Genomic DNA, 19,339 nt, shown 5'->3' with positions numbered 1-19,339 from the left:
ATAACGGGCCTGTCTACCACATTGTTGGATATTTCCAGTATTGGTGGGAAAACATACCATGGGGCCACTATGGACCTGCTTCTTCACGATCTTAAAAGAGTTGAGGAACAAAAACTTCCCGACCTTGTTTCTTAAAGAAATACAATGATCTAAGGTTGCTCATATTCAAATGTTGGGCAATTTATACCAATCAGCTGCTTCATTTGAGAAGGAAAAAATTGCTTGTCAAAAGAGATTATGCTACTGTATGCTAAAATAAGATAGTCGTAATAGGCTCTCTCATTGAAACTGCAAAATTCCACGCTTGGAATTCACTAAAACGGGTGCTAAAATAAGACAGTTGTGATAAGCTTTCTTGTTGAAACTACAAAATTCTACACTTGAAATGTCACCATAACTTGTGCTAATAAGACAGATGAAATAGGGTTTCTCATTTAAACTACAAAATCTCACACTTGAACTTTGACCAAAATGTGTCCCATTATTACATCTCAAAAGATGCTGGATAGTGAGGCAGTGTATATACTGACACCTGCATGCCTGTAAAAACAATAACAAAAGAATGGTAATTCAGATATATATTTCACAGAGTAGCAAATTGAAATCCTGAAAATTATAAAAATAGCATGCAGCCAAATAAGTGGTATCATCCATCCGGAGGATGAAACAACCGATAGCTGTATAATAAATCATTTCACCCACAACCCTGTCCCTTCAACTCTGGGACTGCCAACATCAACACCCTTAGCTAGACATCCTTCACTTACGAACTAAAGGAGCATACAACTCCGATAGGAAACCATTCAACTTTGAGAAACCAATTTATTGCTTTGGATATCATTTACAAAAATCAAAACGCCATAGCAATTGGTCGACAAAATATTGTAAGAATTTGAGTGACACATGAATCACATTTCAAATTCTATCTCTTGGTGGCAAAGAATGTATTCTTGAATCAAAATGACGGATTTGTTGACACAACTAGGTATTTTGTATAAGCATGCAGTTATCTTGAAAGTTGAATGAGCGAGAATTATAATATAACAATCCTGCAATGATATTACTTAAAGATAAAACAAGCGCTGATTAAATAAAAAAACTTGGTAGTATACAAGAGAATAGGTCGTCAAATTTAAAAGTACTTGGTCTACCAACAGAATATGTGTTCATCGACAGCTGCAATGGAAGAGAACTGTAGCATCAGTATGTGCTGAGCTCTCAACGCGCGAAGTAAAAGGACGTGTTAATGAACATATGATGAAAACATGTTCCCTGGCATTTTACAGGCAGTGATATGACTTAGCACATAATTCTACCTAACTACCAGCTAGACTTCAAACTAATTTGCAAATAGGACCAGGCAAGATGTCTTTCTACCTCCAGAAATGCAGCTATAAGGTAATAGATATATTATATGACAAGAAAAAGAATCAAATGTTCCTTGTTTTCATGCTGAACCAGTGACAGCGAGAGGAATTCTTGGTTTGTATACATATACAAGAGGAATGATGTTTCCAGTTCCCTGATGCAGATATTGACTAGATTGCTGAGGAGAAGATACATCATCATTGGTAATAGGATCAGAGCAACACTGATAACATGAGGAAAGATGCATAGCGTGCTCAGTACCATATAAGATTCAAGCTATAGAATGCTTATATTGATGCTAACTCGTAAAAATGAATGTAGTTATTGGTGTTTATAGCCACATAAGAATTGAAAACTGTTGCTGGTGGTCCAAACCGAGAACGATTGGCACAGCGGTGTGAACGGGGTTCCCTTTGAGTTGCTTTGGTTGCGCTCCGCCCTCCGCCGTGAAACCTGCAAGCAAGCCTCGCACCACCACCGGGGTAGTAGGGGCCCTCCGACGATCAAGTCAGAGGAGATCGAAGGAGAAGGAGAAGAAGAAGGTAGCAGGTGAGATGATACTCTGGAAGATATATCTTACCCTCCCCCTTCCCCCCCAGCCTCATATATATCAGGCTGGGGGGTTTTTCCGGGGATTCGTCATCGTGTGGCACGATGGGGCTGCCACTGACATGGCCGTTACAGGGCGTCGTGGGGTAGCGCTGGGTACAGCCATGGCAGGGCATAGTGGAGCTCCGCTTTGTACGGCTGTTACAGGGGATCGTGGGGCAGCGCCGGATACGGCCGTTGCAGGGAGTAGTGGAGCAGGGGGCCGCGGCGTGCCTCAGAGGAACAGTCTGTTGTTGTCGAGAGATTGCCGACTCGGGGTCGGATTGCTGGATCAAGCCGTAGTCTTCCTGGGCGCGCGTGCCGGTCACGTGGGGCATGGTGGCTAAGTTCCCCCGTAACAGTAGCCCCCCACTCCCGAGCCTGGAACCAGGAGGGGAACGGGTGAAGGGAGTGATGCTTCGAGATTGCCGCCATCCCTCGGAAAGGCGCGCGCGCTCCGAGCTTCCCGCCTTCTTTATGGCGTATGGCAGTTGTCACTGATCTGGCGGTCTGCGGATTTTGGCGGACATCCTTCCTTAATGGCGTCGATTCGCCTTTGGGGCGCGAACAAACTTTCGGCAGCCAGGCGTCCTCTGGCGTCATCCGCCTTTCCGCCTATTTAACCGGGGGCCCTCCCCCGTCCGCCTTTCTCTTCACAGGCATCTTCAAGTTTCTCCCTTGTGCCGCTGCCGTTGCCGCCGAACTGTTCGTTCGCTCCTCCTTTGACGCTCTCGGAGCCGTTCTTCCTTCCTTTCCGGTGAGTTGCCCCACTCTTCAATTTAGGGCTCTCCGTACTTTCTCCTTTCATGTTAGTGTACTCCAGTCGTTCCGGTGCCTTCCCCCCTTTTGACCCCATCCTGACCGTAGGTTCACTGGCCATTAGGGATGGACGAAGTAAGGGCGGACCGCATTCAGTCGGAGCTGGTCCCTGAAGACCTAGATAGGTTCGTGGCCCGGTACCACCTTCCCGAAGCCTGCAACATTACGCTCCCGGGGCCTGAGGAGAGGATGTCCCATCCTCCTCCAGGGAAGGTCGCCATCAATGAGGACATCCTTCGGGCTGGGTTCCGCTTTCCCCCCTCGGACTTAGTCGTGCAGGTGCTTCGGGGTTTAAGAGTGGCGCCGACGCAACTGGTGCCGAACTCATGGCGCACCCTGACGGCCTTCCAGGTTCTCTGCCGCATGCATGAGGTTCCTGCCACCCTGAATGTCTTTTGGGAATGCTACGGCCTGAACGGCCACCCCCGGGACAGAGGGTGGTGGTGCTTCGCGGCGCGGCGAGGGTGCGGCCTCGTCAAGGATGCTCCTTCCTCCATTCACGGCTGGAAGGAGCGTTTCTTTTTCATTGACGTAGATCCCTCTTGGGGAATCGGGACAACCTGGGAGACGCCGATGAAGTCCCCGATCGGCTTATCGAGGTTGTCGAGGGAGGAGTCCGATGGCGTTGCCGTCTTGAGGGGGCTGGTTGCCGAGGGCCGGCTTCCCCCGGTGGCCCGCCTTATTTCCGAGGATGCCTTGGTGAACGTCGGTCTGAGCTCGGTCCCCGCCGACCGTGAGCCCGCCACCACTTCTTTTTTAGCTCTTTTCTCCTCTTTCGTTTCTTCTTTCCATCAGTTTCTCAGTCTCCAACCATCTCGTCCTTTTTGCAGAAATCGACGACGTCATGCGGTCGGACAAGGCGATGGCTGTCAGTAGGGCGTCCCTACTGGAAGCGGTCCGGAGGAAGAAACGGACTCCTCCGAGCGGGGTCCCACCGGCGAAGAAGTCCCGCCAGCAGGCGACTCCGACGCCGACAGACGGGTCCGGACTCACCGATCAGGGGGACGCCGCGGGCTCGGACCGACAGTTGACGCCGTATCAGCCCTCCGGTGATGAGACTACCGCTTTTCCGGAGGCGTCACCCGGGCGCGCCCGAGACGGCCGGGTCGGACGCGATCGGTCCCCAGCCCGGCCTTCGACTCGGTCGGCTTCGGATGATACGAGAAGGAGCGCGCCGAGGCCCCGGCCGAGCGGGACCCTGTCGATTTCTGGAGCGGCCCCCGCCCCGAGCACGGTCAGCATGACTCTCCCCCAAGCAATGGGTAAGGGTAAGGCCGCAGAACCACCGTCCGGCTCCGGGGCGAAGTCGGGGTCAGCCTTCACTTTCGCCAGCGCCCGAAACCTCATCGAGACGGTGCTGCTGGAGAGTGACCGTAGGCGGGTCCGGCAGATGGGGATCCCTGACGTCGGAGCTGCCAGCTGCGTCTGTCTCATGTCGGTGAGTGTTCTTCTGGCCGCTTTCGTCATTTATAGGCTCTATTGATCCCCGCCTGACGCCCTCATTTTTCCTATCTCTTAGCTCGCCCAGTACATGATCCGTCTGGAGGAGAGCCACGAGGAACAGGCGAGGCTTCTGGCGAGGGCCGAGAGCCGACTGAAAGCTGTAGAGGAGGGAGGCCAGGCTGCGGCGGGGAGGACGACCAGGGACCTCGAGACGAGGCTCCAGGTGGCCGAAGAGCGGGTACTCGGCTTCGCCGCCCTCGAGAGGCAACTGTTGGAGACTCAGGAGCAACTCAAGGTTGCCTCGGGTCTCGAAGGCGAGATCAGGAAGGCGGAGGAGCGGGCCGAAGAGCAGTCCCGGAAGGCTGCCGACTTCCGGGAGAGGTGGGAGAAGGCCCAGCAGTCAGCCGACAACGCCCGCAACCGAGCCCGATCTCTTGAAGCCAAGCTGGCCGAATTGGAATCGGCCTTGGAGGAGTCCCGCGCGAGCAACCAGGAGCTTCATTCGCGCCTGGAGGAGGCTGAGGCTGCTCGCGTTGCTGCCGAGGCGAAGCACATGGAGGCTCGGGCCGATCTGCTGAGGGTCTCCTCCGAGGCGGACGACCGGATTGTGGCGAAGGTCATGGAGGCGAAAGCTCAGATTACGGAGCGAGCGGAGGCGGCGCTGGCCGAGAAGAGTGCGGAAATCGGGCGTCAGGCGGTACAGGCCTATCGTCAGTCCGCCGAGTTCATCCGTGACATGTCGGACGCGGGGTCCGACTCCTTTGTCTTAGGCTTCGATGAAGGCCTGGCGAGGGTGTCCGCTAGATACCCCGAAATTGACCTGAGTGGGGTCTCCCTCCTCGACTCCCCTTCGATGCCATTGCCAGCTGATTCTCCAACTGTCTCCCTACCCCTTGCGGGTGTGCTCGCCGTTCCCGACCCAGGGGTTCCTCCAAGCTGACCCTCTGTACTTTTCTTTGTTCTTTTCTTTGTATGTTGGCGTTTTGCCATGTTGTATGGGTCTCGGCCCTGGTGCAACGAAAGTTAATGCAAACAGAGTGTTTCCTCATTTCACTTTCATCCTTCCTCTTTTTAACTCTCGGTAGCGCCTCGCCGACTCCTGACTCTTGAAGTTCCTCCGGCGCTAGGCCAGGCATCCGAGGGTTAGGCCTCAGAAAATTCATCCGGCGCTAGGCCAGGCATCCGAGGGTTAGGCCTCAGGAAATTCTTCCGGCGCTAGGCCAGGCATCCGAGGATTAGGCCTCAGGAAATTCTTCCGATACTAGGCCAGGCATCCGAGGGTTAGGCCTCAGGAAATTCTTCCGGCACTAGGCCAGGCATCCGAGGGTTAGGCCTCAGGAAATTCTTCCGGCGCTAGGCCAGGCATCCGAGGGTTAGGCCTCAGAAAATTCTTCCGGCGCTAGGCCAGGCATCCGAGGGTTAGGCCTCAGGAAATTCTTCCGGCGCTAGGCCAGGCATCCGAGGGTTAGGCCTCAGGAAATTCATCCGGCGCTAGGCCAGACATCCGAGGGTTAGGCCTCAGGAAATTCCGCTCGTTGGTCGGCCAAGGCTGGCGCAAGCCGAGGCGACCGGTCGGGGCTTCAGGCTAGTCTGCCCCCGAGATGGTCATCGGGTTAGCCTGGCATCCGAGGGCCGAGCCTCGGGAAATTCCGCTCGTTGGTCGGCCAAGGCTGGCGCAAGCCGAGGCGACCGGTCGGGGCTTCAGGCTAGTCTGCTCCCGGGATGATCATCGGGTTAGCCTGGCATCCGAGGGCCGAGCCTCGGGAAATTCCGCTCGTTGGTCGGCCAAGGCTGGCGCAAGCCGAGGCGACCGGTCGGGGCTTCAGGCTAGTCTGCTCCCGGGATGATCATCGGGTTAGCCTGGCATCCGAGGGCTGAGCCTCGGGAAATTCCGCTCGTTGGTCGGCCAAGGCTGGCGCAAGCCGAGGCGACCGGTCGGGGCTTCAGGCTAGTCTACTCCCGGGATGATCATCGGGTTAGCCTGGCATCCGAGGGCCGAGCCTCGGAAAATTCCGCTCGTTGGTCGGCCAAGGCTGGCGCAAGCCGAGGTGACCGGTCGGGGCTTCAGGCTAGTCTGCTCCCGGGATGATCATCGGGTTAGCCTGGCATCCGAGGGCTGAGCCTCGGAAAATTCCGCTCGTTGGTCGGCCAAGGCTGGCGCAAGCCGAGGCGACCGGTCGGGGCTTCAGGCTAGTCTGCTCCCGGGATGATCATCGGGTTAGCCTGGCATCCGAGGGCCGAGCCTCGGAAAATTCCGCTCGTTGGTCGGCCAAGGCTGGCGCAAGCCGAGGTGACCGGTCGGGGCTTCAGGCTAGTCTGCTCCCGGGATGATCATCAGGTTAGCCTGGCATCCGAGGGCCGAGCCTCGGAAAATTCCGCTCGTTGGTCGGCCAAGGCTGGCGCAAGCCGAGGTGACCGGTCGGGGCTTCAGGCTAGTCTGCTCCCGGGATGATCATCGGGTTAGCCTGGCATCTGAGGGCCGAGCCTCGGAAAATTCCGCTCGTTGGTCGGCCAAGGCTGGCGCAAGCCGAGGTGACCGGTCGGGGATTCAGGCTAGTCTGCTCCCGGGATGATCATCGGGTTAGCCTGGCATCCGAGGGCCGAGCCTCGGGAAATTCCGCTCGTTGGTCGGCCAAGGCTGGCGCAAGCCGAGGCGACCGGTCGGGGCTTCAGGCTAGTCTGCTCCCGGGATGATCATCGGGTTAGCCTGGCATCCGAGGGCTGAGCCTCGGGAAATTCCGCTCGTTGGCCACGCGCCTGTCGCTTGCCGCTCGTCGGGATTTCTCCGTGGCCAGCTACGATCGTGTTTCTCCTATTCTCCAAGCGTCGCCTGGGGAACACCAGAAGGGTATTAAATGCTAATTGAGGCGTTACCTGGGAAATCGGATCGCCAGTTGCTGCTTGCAAGGAGTGTCAGTTAAGCGGCCGCGATACGCGCGCTCTTCGAGGCGGATGCGGCCTGGGCACGAGCGGAGATACGTGGGCCGTGGGATACACACCGCCCGGAGTGTCCTGCATGAAGAATGCAATTAAGGAGAACGACGCTTAGGAGATCGTGGGAGGATACGCCTCGAGAGCTGGAACGGCTCCGGATTCGGTGCGCCCGCCTTTATTGGAGCCACCCGCATCGGAACGACCGGGGGGCCACAGTTTGGCTATAAATATAAGTGCAGGTGCGGTGGAGCCTCCCAAGCCGGAGCTATTCAGGTTGCCATGGATCGTGGACCTCCTCTCCGGCGTGTGGCTGGGAAACCCCTGCCGGAGGAACGGGAGGCGCGCCCCTCGCGACTTCCGCCAACTAGCCGTTTCATCTGGGATCAACAAGGAGGTTCTCTCCGGCGGAACTCCGCTCTAGGCGTTTCATCCGGGATCACATCCCCCCTCCTTTCAGCCCCGCCTCCCGATTGAGCTCTGCGCCAGACGCTTCATCCGGGATCGCGCCTCCTCGCGCTCTTCTCCCTTGTATTCCTTCCCTCCCCTTCTCCTGGGGAGGACCGGAATATCCCTTGGAGGTGGCGTTCCTCTGGAGGCAGCGGGAACTTCTTCTGCGGCGGCTCCTCATCTTTTTCGTGAGGCGTCGATGGCGCCTCCGGGGGGAAGCACCCACGCCCGGTGGGATTGCAGCTGCTTCGGATGGAGGGTTCGGGATCCCAGATCTTCAGCTCCGCGGAGTCTCCACCTCTTCCTTGTTTTCTTTACTCCCCAATTCCCCTCTGGGAATTCTTTGTAATCACACGAACACACCGTTGTAACCAGAAATTATTGAAATGAAAAGAATTGTACATTTTTCGAACTGTCTTCCTGGCTTTGTAGTTCTACTGGTAATACGCCCGCAGGTTAGCGGAATTCCAGCTCCTCGGAATTTCTCGACCATCTAGGGCCTCCAACTGGTAGGAGCCAGGTCGGTTTACCCAGCGAACCCTATACGGGCCTTCCCAATTTGGCGCCAGCTTCCCACCTTCCGCGGGTTGAGATGCTTTGGCTCGCCTTAGCACCAGATCTCCGATTCTGAAAAGTTTCGGTCGGACCTTGGAGTTATAATATCGGGCCACCCTCCGCTGATACATCGCCATCCGAACCTGCGCCATTTCTCTTGCTTCTTCCAAGAGGTCCAGGTTCCCTCGGAGTTGCTCCGAATTGGCCTCGGGTCGGTGCGCGGCCACCCGGCGCGAGGGGAGTCCGAGCTCCACGGGAACAACCGCTTCCGTGCCATAGGTTAGGCTGAAAGGTGTCTCCCCGGTAGGGGTCCGATGCGTGGTCCGATACGCCCAAAGGACATTCTCGAGTTCTTCGACCCAAGCTTGCCCCGTCCGACCGATTCGCGCCTTAATTCCTTGGAGGATTGTCCGATTTGTGACCTCGGCCTCACCGTTGGTTTGGGGATGCGACACAGATGTGAACCGATGCTCGATCCCGAACTCCTCGCAGAAATCACGGAAATGCTTGTTGTTGAACTGTCGACCATTATCCGAGATGAGGACTCGGGGTACCCCAAATCGGACAATGATGTTTTTCTTCACGAACTTCCAGACTTGCGCCTCCGTGATAGTGGCCAGCGGCTCTGCCTCCACCCACTTGGTGAAGTAGTCGATTGCAACAATCAAGAATTTCCGCTGGGCTGAAGCGACGGGGAATGGTCCGAGGATATCCATTCCCCACTGTGCGAAGGGCCAGGGTGCGGTGATTGGTGCCAAGGGGACAGAAGGGACTCTCTGGACGTTGGCGTGGCGCTGGCAGGCGTCGCATTTCCGTACATGATCCTTTGAGTCCTCCAACAAGGTAGGCCAATAATAGCCTTGCCTCATGATCTTGTGCGCCAAGGACCTAGCCCCCAAGTGCGATCCGCAAACGCCCTCGTGGACTTCGCCGAGGACGTAGGCCGCCTCCGAGGGGCGGAGGCACCTTAAGAGGGGGGCGGTAAACGAGGTCCGATACAGCCTCCCTTCATAGAGTACGTAGTGGGCGGACTTCTTGACAAGTCGCCGAGCTTGATCTTCGTCTTCAGGGAGGATCCCTTCGGCGAGGTAGGCGACGAGCGGGTCCATCCAAGACGGCTCCGGATCAATCGCCATCACCGCTCCAGCCTCGCCGATGCTCGGGGCCTCCAGGGTCTCCAGGTAGATTGCCCTCGACAAGTTGTGCGCCTCTGCGCTCACCAAGCGGGACAACCTGTCGGCCCTAGCATTTTCGCTTCTGGAGACCTGCTGGATGTCGACACTGCCGAGATCGGGAATGAGTGCTTGCACCTTCCGGACGTAGTTCTGCATGGTCGGGCTCCGGGCCTCGAACTCCCCACGGACCTGCCCGACCACCAGCTGGGAGTCGGTGAAGACCTTCAAACGCCGGATGCCGAGCTCCCTGGTGAGTTTGAGTCCCGTGACTAGGGCCTCGTACTCCGCCTCGTTGTTGGTCACTGGAAATCCAAATCTCAAGGCATACTCGGCTATCACTCCATCAGGACTGGTAAGGACCAGCCCGGCTCCTCCACCCTCGGGGTTCGACGACCCATCGATGTGAAGCGTCCAGGTCGGGAGGTCGAGGCTGGGCGTTTCCGGCGGTCTAGGTTCCGCCTCCTGCACCGTGCACTCAGCGAGGAAATCCGCGAGCACCTGGGCCTTGATGGCGGGTCGAGGCTGGTAGCGGATGTCGAACTCACCGAGTTCTATTGCCCACTTCACCAGCCGTCCCGCATTCCCGGGGTTGCTGAGGATCTGTCGTAGTGGTTGATCAGTTAAGAGGGTGACAGAATGGGCCTGGAAATAGGGGCGGAGTCTCCTGGTCGCGGTCAGCAGCGCGAAGGCGATCTTCTCAGCCTTCGTATACCGCGTCTCGGCATCCTGTAGGACCCGGCTGATGTAGTACACGGGCTTCTGGAGCTTTGCCTCTTCCCGAACCAGCACCGCACTGACCGCGGTTGGGGAGACCGCCAGATAGAGGTAGAGCATCTCCCCTTCTTGCGGCTTGGACAGTAGGGGAGGAGACGCCAGGTATTCCTTGAGCTGGTCGAATGCTGCTTGACATTCGGCCGTCCAGAGGAAGTCTTTCGGGCGTTTTAACACCTTGAAGAATGGTTGGCAGCGTTCGGCCGATTTTGCCACAAATCGTCCAAGCGCGGCGACCCTTCCAGCGAGCTCCTGAACCTCCTTTACTTTGGTCGGAGGGGACATACCTTGGATGGCCTTGATTTTGTCCGGGTTGGCTTCGATACCCCGCTGGTTGACAATGAAACCGAGGAACCTCCCGGCCGAAGCGCCGAAGGCGCACTTCGCTGGGTTCAGCTTCATGCGAAACTTCCGCAAGGTGGTGAAAGTCTCCTCCAAATCCGCGATGTGCTGGTCTGCATGGCGGCTCTTCACCAGCATATCGTCCACGTACACCTCCATGTTCCGGCCGATTTGCTCTTTGAAGATTTTGTTGACGAGGCGCTGGTAAGTGGCGCCAGCATTCTTCAGACCGAAGGGCATTACCTTGTAGCAGTACAGCCCCCGGTCTGTTATAAAGGCAGTTTTCTCCTCGTCCTGTGGGGCCATCATTATCTGGTTGTAACCGGAGAAGGCGTCCATGAAAGACAGCAGCTGATATCCGGAAGTCGCGTCGACCAGTTGGTCTATTCGCGGAAGCGGAAAGATATCCTTAGGGCACGCCTTGTTCAGGTCGGTATAGTCGACGCACATCCTCCACTTCCCGCTCGCCTTCCGGACAAGTACAACATTTGCCAGCCACTCGGGGTAGCTTACCTCCCTTATGAATCCTGCCTCCAAGAGCTTGTCTACCTCCTGGTCGACCACCCGGATCCGATCCGGGGCACAGTGTCTCTTCTTCTGCTTTATTGGTCGGTGGGTCGGGTCGACGTTGAGGGCGTGAGAAATGACCTCCGGGTCGATCCCAGGTACATCGGCCGCCGACCAGGCAAATACATCGGTATTGGCTCGGAGGAATTCCACCAACCGGGCCCGAGCTCCCGGATCGAGATTGGCGCCGACCCGGACCGCCCGGTCGGGGCGGCCTTCCTCGAGGGGGACTTCGACCACACCCTCGGCCGGCTCCCCCTGTAGCAAGGCCATCTCGTCTCTGGCATCAAGGGACTCGACGCTTAGGGCTTCCACGGGCTTCTTCCCTTTGAGGGTTGCTAGAAAACATTGCCGTGCGGTCGGTTGGTCACCTCGGACCTCTCCGATCCCGACCGCCGTGGGGAACCGCATGAGCAAGTGGTACGTGGAGACCACCGCGCGAAGGGCGTTCAGCCCGGGTCGCCCGAGGATAGCGTTGTAGGCCGAGGAAACACGGACGACCAAGAACCCGAGTCGCACCGTGGCTTCTGCGGGTGCGACGCCCGCAGTCACAGGCAGCTCAACGACACCTTCCGCCGGGACAGCGTCACCGGTGAATCCTACGAGGGGGGTGGACATTTTGTGCAACAACTGTCTGGACAAGCTCATCTTTTGGAAGGCCTCGTAAAACAAAATATCAGCTGAGCTTCCACTATCCACAAGAACACGCCTTACATCATAGTTTGCCATAGTGAGGGAGATCACCATGGCGTCATCGTGGGGAGTCTGAACCCCCTTTACATCCTCATCAGAAAAGGTGATTACATTGCCGACCCTCTGCCTCTTTACGACGGCCGTCCCTGACGCTTCCGTCGAGCCCCCTGCGTTCCTCACGGGCCGAGAGCAGCCCCCAGTGATAGTGTGGATCACGCCCGCAACGGGTCGATTCTGCTCCCGAGGCTCCGGAGGAGCCGGGTCGGCCGGACGCGGGTCTGCGGGGGGACGTCGGTCGCTCACATATCGACCGAGACGCCCCCGACGGATAAGAGCCTCGATCTCGTCGCGAAGCTGGAAGCAGTCCTCTGTGTCGTGGCCGTGGTCTCGGTGGTACTCACAGTACGCCCGGGAGGGCCTCTTTCCAGGGATCCTTCGTATCTGTCTCGGGGCCGGGAGGTCCTCCCGCCCCTTGATCTCCATAAGGATCTGGGCCCGGGGAGTCAGGAGAGGGGTGTACCGGTTGAAACGTCGGGGCGGAGAACGAGGGCGTGGGGCGCCGTGGTTCTTCGCCGGCGACGGGCTTCTGCGCCGACGCTGGGGCGTCGGGCTCCTCCTCTGGCGTGCCTCTTTCCGCCTTTTCTTCCCAAGCTTTGGAGGGATCTCGGCAGCCTCCTTGCTCCGGTGGGCGGCCGCCTCCTCGGCGTCCGCATACTGGTTCGCCCGGGACAACAGCTCTGGGAAGCTCCGCGGCAGGCGTTTGTCCAGGGAGAAGGTGAGCCTGCCCTTCCGGAAGCCACGCTTCAGGGCTGAAAGAGCTACCTCCTGACTCAGGTTCCGGACCTCCAGCGTAGCCCTGTTGAAGCGGGTAAGATAATCCCGCAGGCTTTCTCCCTCGTTTTGCCGGACGTCAAAGAGGGAGTCGGAGACCAGTCGCCACCGGCTACTGACGGCGAAATGAGTGATGAAGAGGCGAGTGAACTGGTCGAAAGACCGGATTGAGTCAGCCTCCAGCCCGGACGCCCTCGCCGGGCCACGGAGGGTTGCCGGGAAGGCCTTGCAGAGAAGGGGATCTGATGCTCCGTGGAGGAGCATAAGGGTCCTGAAACTCTCGACGTGATCCCGCGGGTCTGCCGCCCCGTCATAGGGCTCGATCGCCGGCATTTTGAACCCCGGGGGATTCGGGGTCCGCAGGATCCTCGAGGCAAGCGCCGGCTGGGAGGAGATCTCTAAGTCGGCGAAGGGATCTTTGGAATGGCCCTTCAGGACCTGGAGTTGTCGGTGGAGATCGTCCACCCGCCGGTCCAGGGAGCGCGACCGGTGGGTGGGAGACAAGGAGCGGCGAGTGGGGGACCGACTGGAGCGCGGGTTCCTCGACGACTGGGGGGTCTGGGAACGCGCCCGGGCCCGCCTCTCGTACCCCGCGCAGCTCCGATGGGAAGATCCCGGCAGAATAGACCGTGCTCGAGAATCCTCCTCGCGCCGGCGCTCTTCCCCATGGGAGAGGAAGGAGCGCGGGTTGAGGAGGACAGGCGAGCGCTCAGGGAGCAGTGGCTCCTGAGCCCGCTGCGGCGCCCGGGACATCGCACCCTGCAGATTCTGCACCGCCTCCGCGAGGGTGCGAACCTGCTGGGCTAGCTGGTCGAACTGGGCGGCTTCGACCGTCTGAATGGGCGGTGGGGTGGTGGAGTGTTGCTGAGAGTGTGTTGGAGATGCAGCGGCCTCCCGGCCGGAGGCGCGAGAGGCCCCGCGACCAGAAGCATTGGAAGCTCCACGACCACCTCGCCGTGCCATTACGATCGCTCTGAGATCCGGCCCTTCCTCTAGCGCCATCTGTTGCTGGTGGTCCAAACCGAGAACGATTGGCACAGCGGTGTGAACGGGGTTCCCTTTGAGTTGCTTTGGTTGCGCTCCGCCCTCCGCCGTGAAACCTGCAAGCAAGTCTCGCACCACCACCGGGGTAGTGGGGGCCCTCCGACGATCAAGTCAGAGGAGATCGAAGGAGAAGGAGAAGGAGAAGGTAGCAGGTGAGATGATACTCTGGAAGATATATCTTACCCTCCCCCTTCCCCCCCAGCCTCTTGCTTGCAGGTTTCACGGCGGAGGGCGGAGCGCAACCAAAGCAACTCAAAGGGAACCCCGTTCACACCGCTGTGCCAATCGTTCTCGGTTTGGACCACCAGCAACAAAAACTAACTTCTAAATCAAGCAATTGAGTGGTAGCTTTTAGTGGATATGTTAGTTTAGTTTGGGATCACTAGAATATGACAAACAGGAAAATAAGGTGACCGTTGGAAAGAAGAATCAAGAGCTGAGGATTTTTGCATGTGAAAAGAAGGAAACTAACAGAGAAAAAGAAGATAAGTATACAAACTAAAAAAATAAAAATTGAAAAAAAAAACTAGCAAACTGATGCAATTCAGTGAACAGCAAACCTGGGCAGTTATAAAAATACTAGTTGTAAAAGGAAAGAGTTTATGTTAGATCTGGCCAATGGTCATCGTACACCATGAGTCATTGTCCGCAAAACCACCTGAAAGATTTTAACTACAGGAACTTTGTCATGGATCAATGGAGCGATTGAATACCCATCATAAATGATTCCAACTTTACTACCATGAAACAGTGAAAATTGAAGATCCTTTTTGTGTTGGATTGAATGATTAATATTTCCCAAAGGCTCCAGGATTTAAAGTTTCATGGTAGGAAAAAAGCTAACCTCTTTAACATACATCCTTTTAGGATTCTTGAACATTGACAAATTATTTACCATATGAAGATTCAATTCAAGGTCTCTAAACACTGATTTATCTTGATAATCTCTAAAGATTGATTGGCATTCACCAAGATGGAAGGCTTAAGAGTTTTGAAATGGATTTTGATATCCCAATAACTTGGCCAATATACTAATATTAAGTAATCGGCGTCTGATCTAACCTAAGGTCTTTACAGCCCAGATCACAGTGGTTACGGACAGGGTTGGACAGTGATTTATCATCCCCAGGACCATTAATGGATAAAGGGATGTAAGACTGAATTGCAACACAATCTGTGCACATAAGGATGACTATTAAACCTAATATAGTGACATTACGTATTTCTATACTTAATTGCTGACTCATATTAGTCTTTTTTTTATGTAAAAGGAGGAAGGAGAACATTCTCCCAATTTATTAAAAAGAAATTAAAAATACAAATAGAAAAAGGTACAAGAAGGGAGAAGTTAAAGTTACAAGAAGATTAATCTTAGCTTCTGAATAATGGCTCAATCTTCCTCACTAAAGAGAGATGCCTGATCTTCCTCTTATGAGAGCATAAATTGAACCACGGGTGACAGTTTGACGAGGCCTTCCAAACTTGCCAACAAATAACCAGGACAAGCTGGTCCCAAGCTCGACAAAAGGAGGAATGAATTTTCTTATATTGCCAAGAAGTCCATTATGACTGTAAGGAGGCTGGTCATCCTCTCCAGTTAAGGCATCAAGGCAATTTTTAATATCAAAGCAAACTCCCTTAGTAAAAGGGAAAAAAAGAAATAGATGGTTAGCTGTTTCTTGGGAGGCTCTGCATAAGGAACAGGTAATGCTTATAAACCAACCTTTTCTAGCCAAGAGATCTCTGGTATGGATTCAGTTTTTCAAGGCCAGCCACATGAACACTTTCACTTTCTCTGATGCACGTCTTCCATAGTGCTTTATAATAGGGACAAAGAAGTCCTCCACAATTTAGAAAGGAATAGTAGGAGCAAAACAAGTATTTGCCAAAATCTAAAAGTTTGCACATCGGTAGATCCATACCGAAGCTCTTCCAATTCACTATCCTCCTTTCCTGACAAAGGACCAACTAATCTATTTTCCAAGCCTTCCAACTTCAACTGCATTGAGAGGCTACCAAAATTTTTTCATCTTAATGTAAACCTACAATAATAATACTGCATATTTTTGTACTTCATTGTTGGCTCAGATTAGTCAAATGGCATGTTTGGCCATTTGGTGATGAGTTCAGATAGATGAGAAGTCAAGTCAACAACAGAAGAATGCTTCTCTTTTTCCTATCCTTAACTCTCTTGTGTACAAAGCAAACAAATTTTCTCACTAATGAGGGCAGTCAGCCAGTTAAACCCATATAAAAAGGCTGCATATTGCTCTCTGATATGAGTAAGAGAAAAAGGATAAAGATATGAGAAAAGTAGAACAACGGAGGGACCAAAAAGGCTAGCTAGTAATTTCTTGGAGACCTTCAGCAAGCTCTCATGCTTCATTTGAGACTCAAGAGACCCTATGCTACAAGCTTAAGTGTTTGATCTCTCAAAAGTATAAAATCTATACATTTATATGCGACAAATATTCATGACTTTGTCTTCTTAATTATTATATGAAACACAAAATCCTGTCCAATTTCTGCTGTGTACAGTACTTGGGTGTCGACCACCACCACCATCAGAGTGGTATCAATAATACAGATTTTACTCTGGCTAAGAATACAACTCCTATAAAATGATCTATATGTTGTTTCGGCAAGACAGATATATTTTTGCGCATAGCACTCATTATTATATGCATTGCCTAATCTATTTTAGTAATAGATCATCTAAGATGCGACTCAGGTTAAATTCTTCTATATCATGCAATGAGATAGCTTCCCTCTTTCACATTCTAACTACGAACGATGCATGGAATCATTATTTTTCATACTAACCTCAGAATATGAGGTTGTGATTGACTTCATAATCACATTAGTGAAGACCTATTCTAAACTTGCAATTTTCCAAGAAAAATCAGAAAGGAAGAGGAAAAGAACCGAAATCAAAACGAACTTAGTATTCTTGAGCTATAAGGAGAATCCATACCTCTAAAAAGGAGAAGAGAAGAGAGAAAGTGAGACAACTCCCCATCCAGATCTTCAAAACCTCCAGCTGGTCGGCCAGAAGGCATGCACGCTGTACCCGGTCTTCCAATTATCCAAATAGATCACCTTCTTCACCGCCCAGACAGCCACCAGCATCGCCACCAGCATGAACCCCCGCTGCGCCGTCGTGTTCCTCACCCTCACCAGCACATGCGTCGCGAACGCCACAATCAGCCCAACGATCGTGTAGAGAAACCCCACCGCGAACCCCTCCGCGCCGAGCTGCATCCCCGAGCCCTGGTAGAAGAAAATGAGCTTATCTGGATCGTTCCGGTCCTGCAAGAACATCGGCATCTTGCGGATTATGTTGTGCATCGAGCCGGCGACGCTGAAGAAGTAGACGAAGACGGCGAGCCCCATCCAGAACCGGTGGTCGTGGAGCATCGTGTTCCCCTCGAGGATCCTCTTGATCAGGAACGGCGCCGAGATCAGGAGGGCGATGGCCAAGAAGGCGATTTGTCGAGCGGAAATCGGGGGAGGGCGGACGATGGGGCCGACAGGGATCTGGGTCTTGGCCTCGACGAACTCGGCCATGGACTCGGCGAGGCGAGAGAAGTCGGACTGGTCCATGGGTTCAGAGTCGCGGAGGGAGCGGTGGTGGGGGCCGACATGGCGGACGTGAGGGAGGGAGGTGACGCCAAAGAGGGAAAAGGAGGCCTGGGATTCTTGGAACTCGATGTCGCAGAAGAAGACGCGAAGAGAGGTGGCGGGGGAGGAGGCGTGGTGGGCGGCGAAGGAGGAGGAGACGAGGCTGAACTCGGAGCGGAGGTGGGGGAGGTGGAGGTCGGGCTTGGAGCGGAGCTGGGAGGCGTCGAAGAATAGGATGAGGGAGTAGGGGCGGGGGACGGGGGCGGAGGTGAGGAAGCGGGCGACGGATCGGTCGTCGAGGTGGATGACGCCGGAAGGGGACTGGGCCCGGAGGGCCTCCAGCTCCGCCACCAGGTCGTCGGCGGAAGGGGAGGTGGCGGAGGAGAGGGAGATGAGGACGAGGAAGGCGAGGAGGAGGAGGAGGAGGAGGAGGGGGTTTTGGGGATCCATCTCTGAGTCCTTTTGGGGGCTCTCGGTAGATCGATGGGGTTGGGGCTCGGACGGCGCTTCTGGTTTTAGTTTTACATTGACCAAGGCCGCAGCCTCTCACACCACAAAAATACTACTAAAATCCTCCAGCCGCTATACGAGAGAATTAAGATAATTTTAAAAAATAAATTAAAAATTAAGAATTAAGATTGAATTACTGATATATAAAAATATTATTAAATTTAACTTAAGAATCATATTATAATGACCATAGTAACGATGCTAACCACCATAGCAGTTAAAATTAAATTTCAAAAATAAATTAGGTTTAAACACACAAGCCAATGTATATAAATAGAAATAAATAAAAAAATTTTGCATACATATTCTTCTAAATATTAAAATTTGTATGAATACTTTTCTCAAATTGATATTTGCACGCACATCTTTATAAAATACTTGTTTTGTGTGTATACTCTTCATTTTCCTTTTTCCTTGCATATGTGCCCATACCATCTAATACAATTAAAAAATTAATAGTTTACAATTAAAAATAACTGAAATATCCTTAATGATTAGATATACAAAAAGAAACATTTATAACGGTATATATGCAAATAATACTTTGCGAGGGTATTCATGAATTTCACAGATTTAAGAGGGTTTATATGCAAAACATTTTAATTTTTTTTTATTTCAATCTATTTCAATAATAGGATTTGTCTAGTTCTCCTCAATGTATTTTATAAAAATATTGCTTAAGAAAAATATTAATTCGACAATTAGATAATAAAAAGAATTATGAAAGTTCTTTCACTAATCATTGGATTATTCTACTTTACTCTTCTTGATTTATAACAACCACTATATTTTATTTTATTAAAATATAGCTTATAATATTTATTGTTATAGATGGCATGCATTAAAATATAAAAAAATATTAGAAGGATATTTATGCAAAAATCTATGAATTTTTTTGCGTATCTATTCTTCTAAATATATGAAATTGTATGAATATCCTCTAAAATTGCTTTTTGCATGTATATTCCTATAAATATTTCTTTTTGCATATTTACCCACTAAGGGTATTTTTGTTATTTTAATTTTAAACTGCTAACTTCTTAATAACATTAGATGGTATGCGTAGATATGTCAAAAAAAAGAAAAAAAAAGGATATATATAAAAAACAAGTGTTTGATGAGGATATACATACAAATATCACTTTTAGAAGGATATTCATACAAATTCCAATATTTAGAAAGATATGTATGCAAAAAATCTAATAAATAATAAAAATAAAAATATATAAAAATAAAATAAGAAAAATAAAATTTTACTCCTTTCCAACTTGACTTAGATCTGACTTCAAAGTAAGATTTATTGGTTAAGATGCAACATCAAAATAAGTCTAATATAAATTATAGGGAAGAAGAATATGTGAGAAAGAAAAATATTGTGGAAAATTTTTTCAACCTACTCTCATGAGGTATTTAACATGTATATTTATAGTTAAAAATGTATAAGAGATTACAAGATGATACAAAGATAAAAAGAAATAATAAATGAATCTATAGAATCAATCATAAATTTGATGTTTGAAATTCAAAAATCAAAATTGAAAATTGAAAATTCATAATTGAAAAATTCTAAAATTATTGATCCTTGATATGTGCCTTGATATGGGGTCGAGATGAAGATACTGCTAATATCC

At 52.2% G+C, this 19,339-nt stretch overlaps 2 protein-coding genes across 2 annotated transcripts; both read right to left on the bottom strand.

Moving 5' to 3' along the window:
- Positions 1 to 282: 282 nt before the first annotated feature.
- On the bottom strand, positions 283 to 17,748 carry LOC103721440 (putative dolichyl-diphosphooligosaccharide--protein glycosyltransferase subunit 3). Its single transcript, XM_026810167.3, has 2 exons — positions 16,552 to 17,748; positions 283 to 540 (listed from the first exon to the last, which is right to left on the bottom strand). The coding sequence occupies exon 1, from the start codon at positions 17,646 to 17,648 to the stop codon at positions 16,605 to 16,607; it is 1,044 nt and encodes a 347-aa protein (XP_026665968.3). The 5' UTR covers positions 17,649 to 17,748; the 3' UTR covers positions 283 to 540; positions 16,552 to 16,604.
- LOC149752875 (uncharacterized) lies at positions 5,309 to 13,626 on the bottom strand. The gene has a single exon (XM_089925412.1). It carries the CDS (start codon positions 13,533 to 13,535, stop codon positions 8,034 to 8,036), a length of 5,502 nt encoding a protein of 1,833 aa, XP_089781538.1. The 5' UTR covers positions 13,536 to 13,626; the 3' UTR covers positions 5,309 to 8,033.
- Positions 17,749 to 19,339: the final 1,591 nt, after the last annotated feature.

Source organism: Phoenix dactylifera, chromosome 9 (assembly GCF_051530095.1).
Source record: "Phoenix dactylifera cultivar Ajwa chromosome 9, Ajwa_hap1_PhDact_Kaust_v1.1, whole genome shotgun sequence".
Classification (NCBI taxonomy): Eukaryota; Viridiplantae; Streptophyta; class Magnoliopsida; order Arecales; family Arecaceae; genus Phoenix; species Phoenix dactylifera.
Note: the sequence above shows the minus strand (reverse complement) of the source record. Positions and strands in the feature narration are given on the sequence as shown.

Coding starts and splice junctions, on each gene's coding strand:
- LOC103721440 (XM_026810167.3), bottom strand. CDS start 17,648: ATGGATCCCCAAAACCCCCTCCTCCTCCTCCTCCTCCTCCTCGCCTTC.
- LOC149752875 (XM_089925412.1), bottom strand. CDS start 13,535: ATGGCGCTAGAGGAAGGGCCGGATCTCAGAGCGATCGTAATGGCACGG.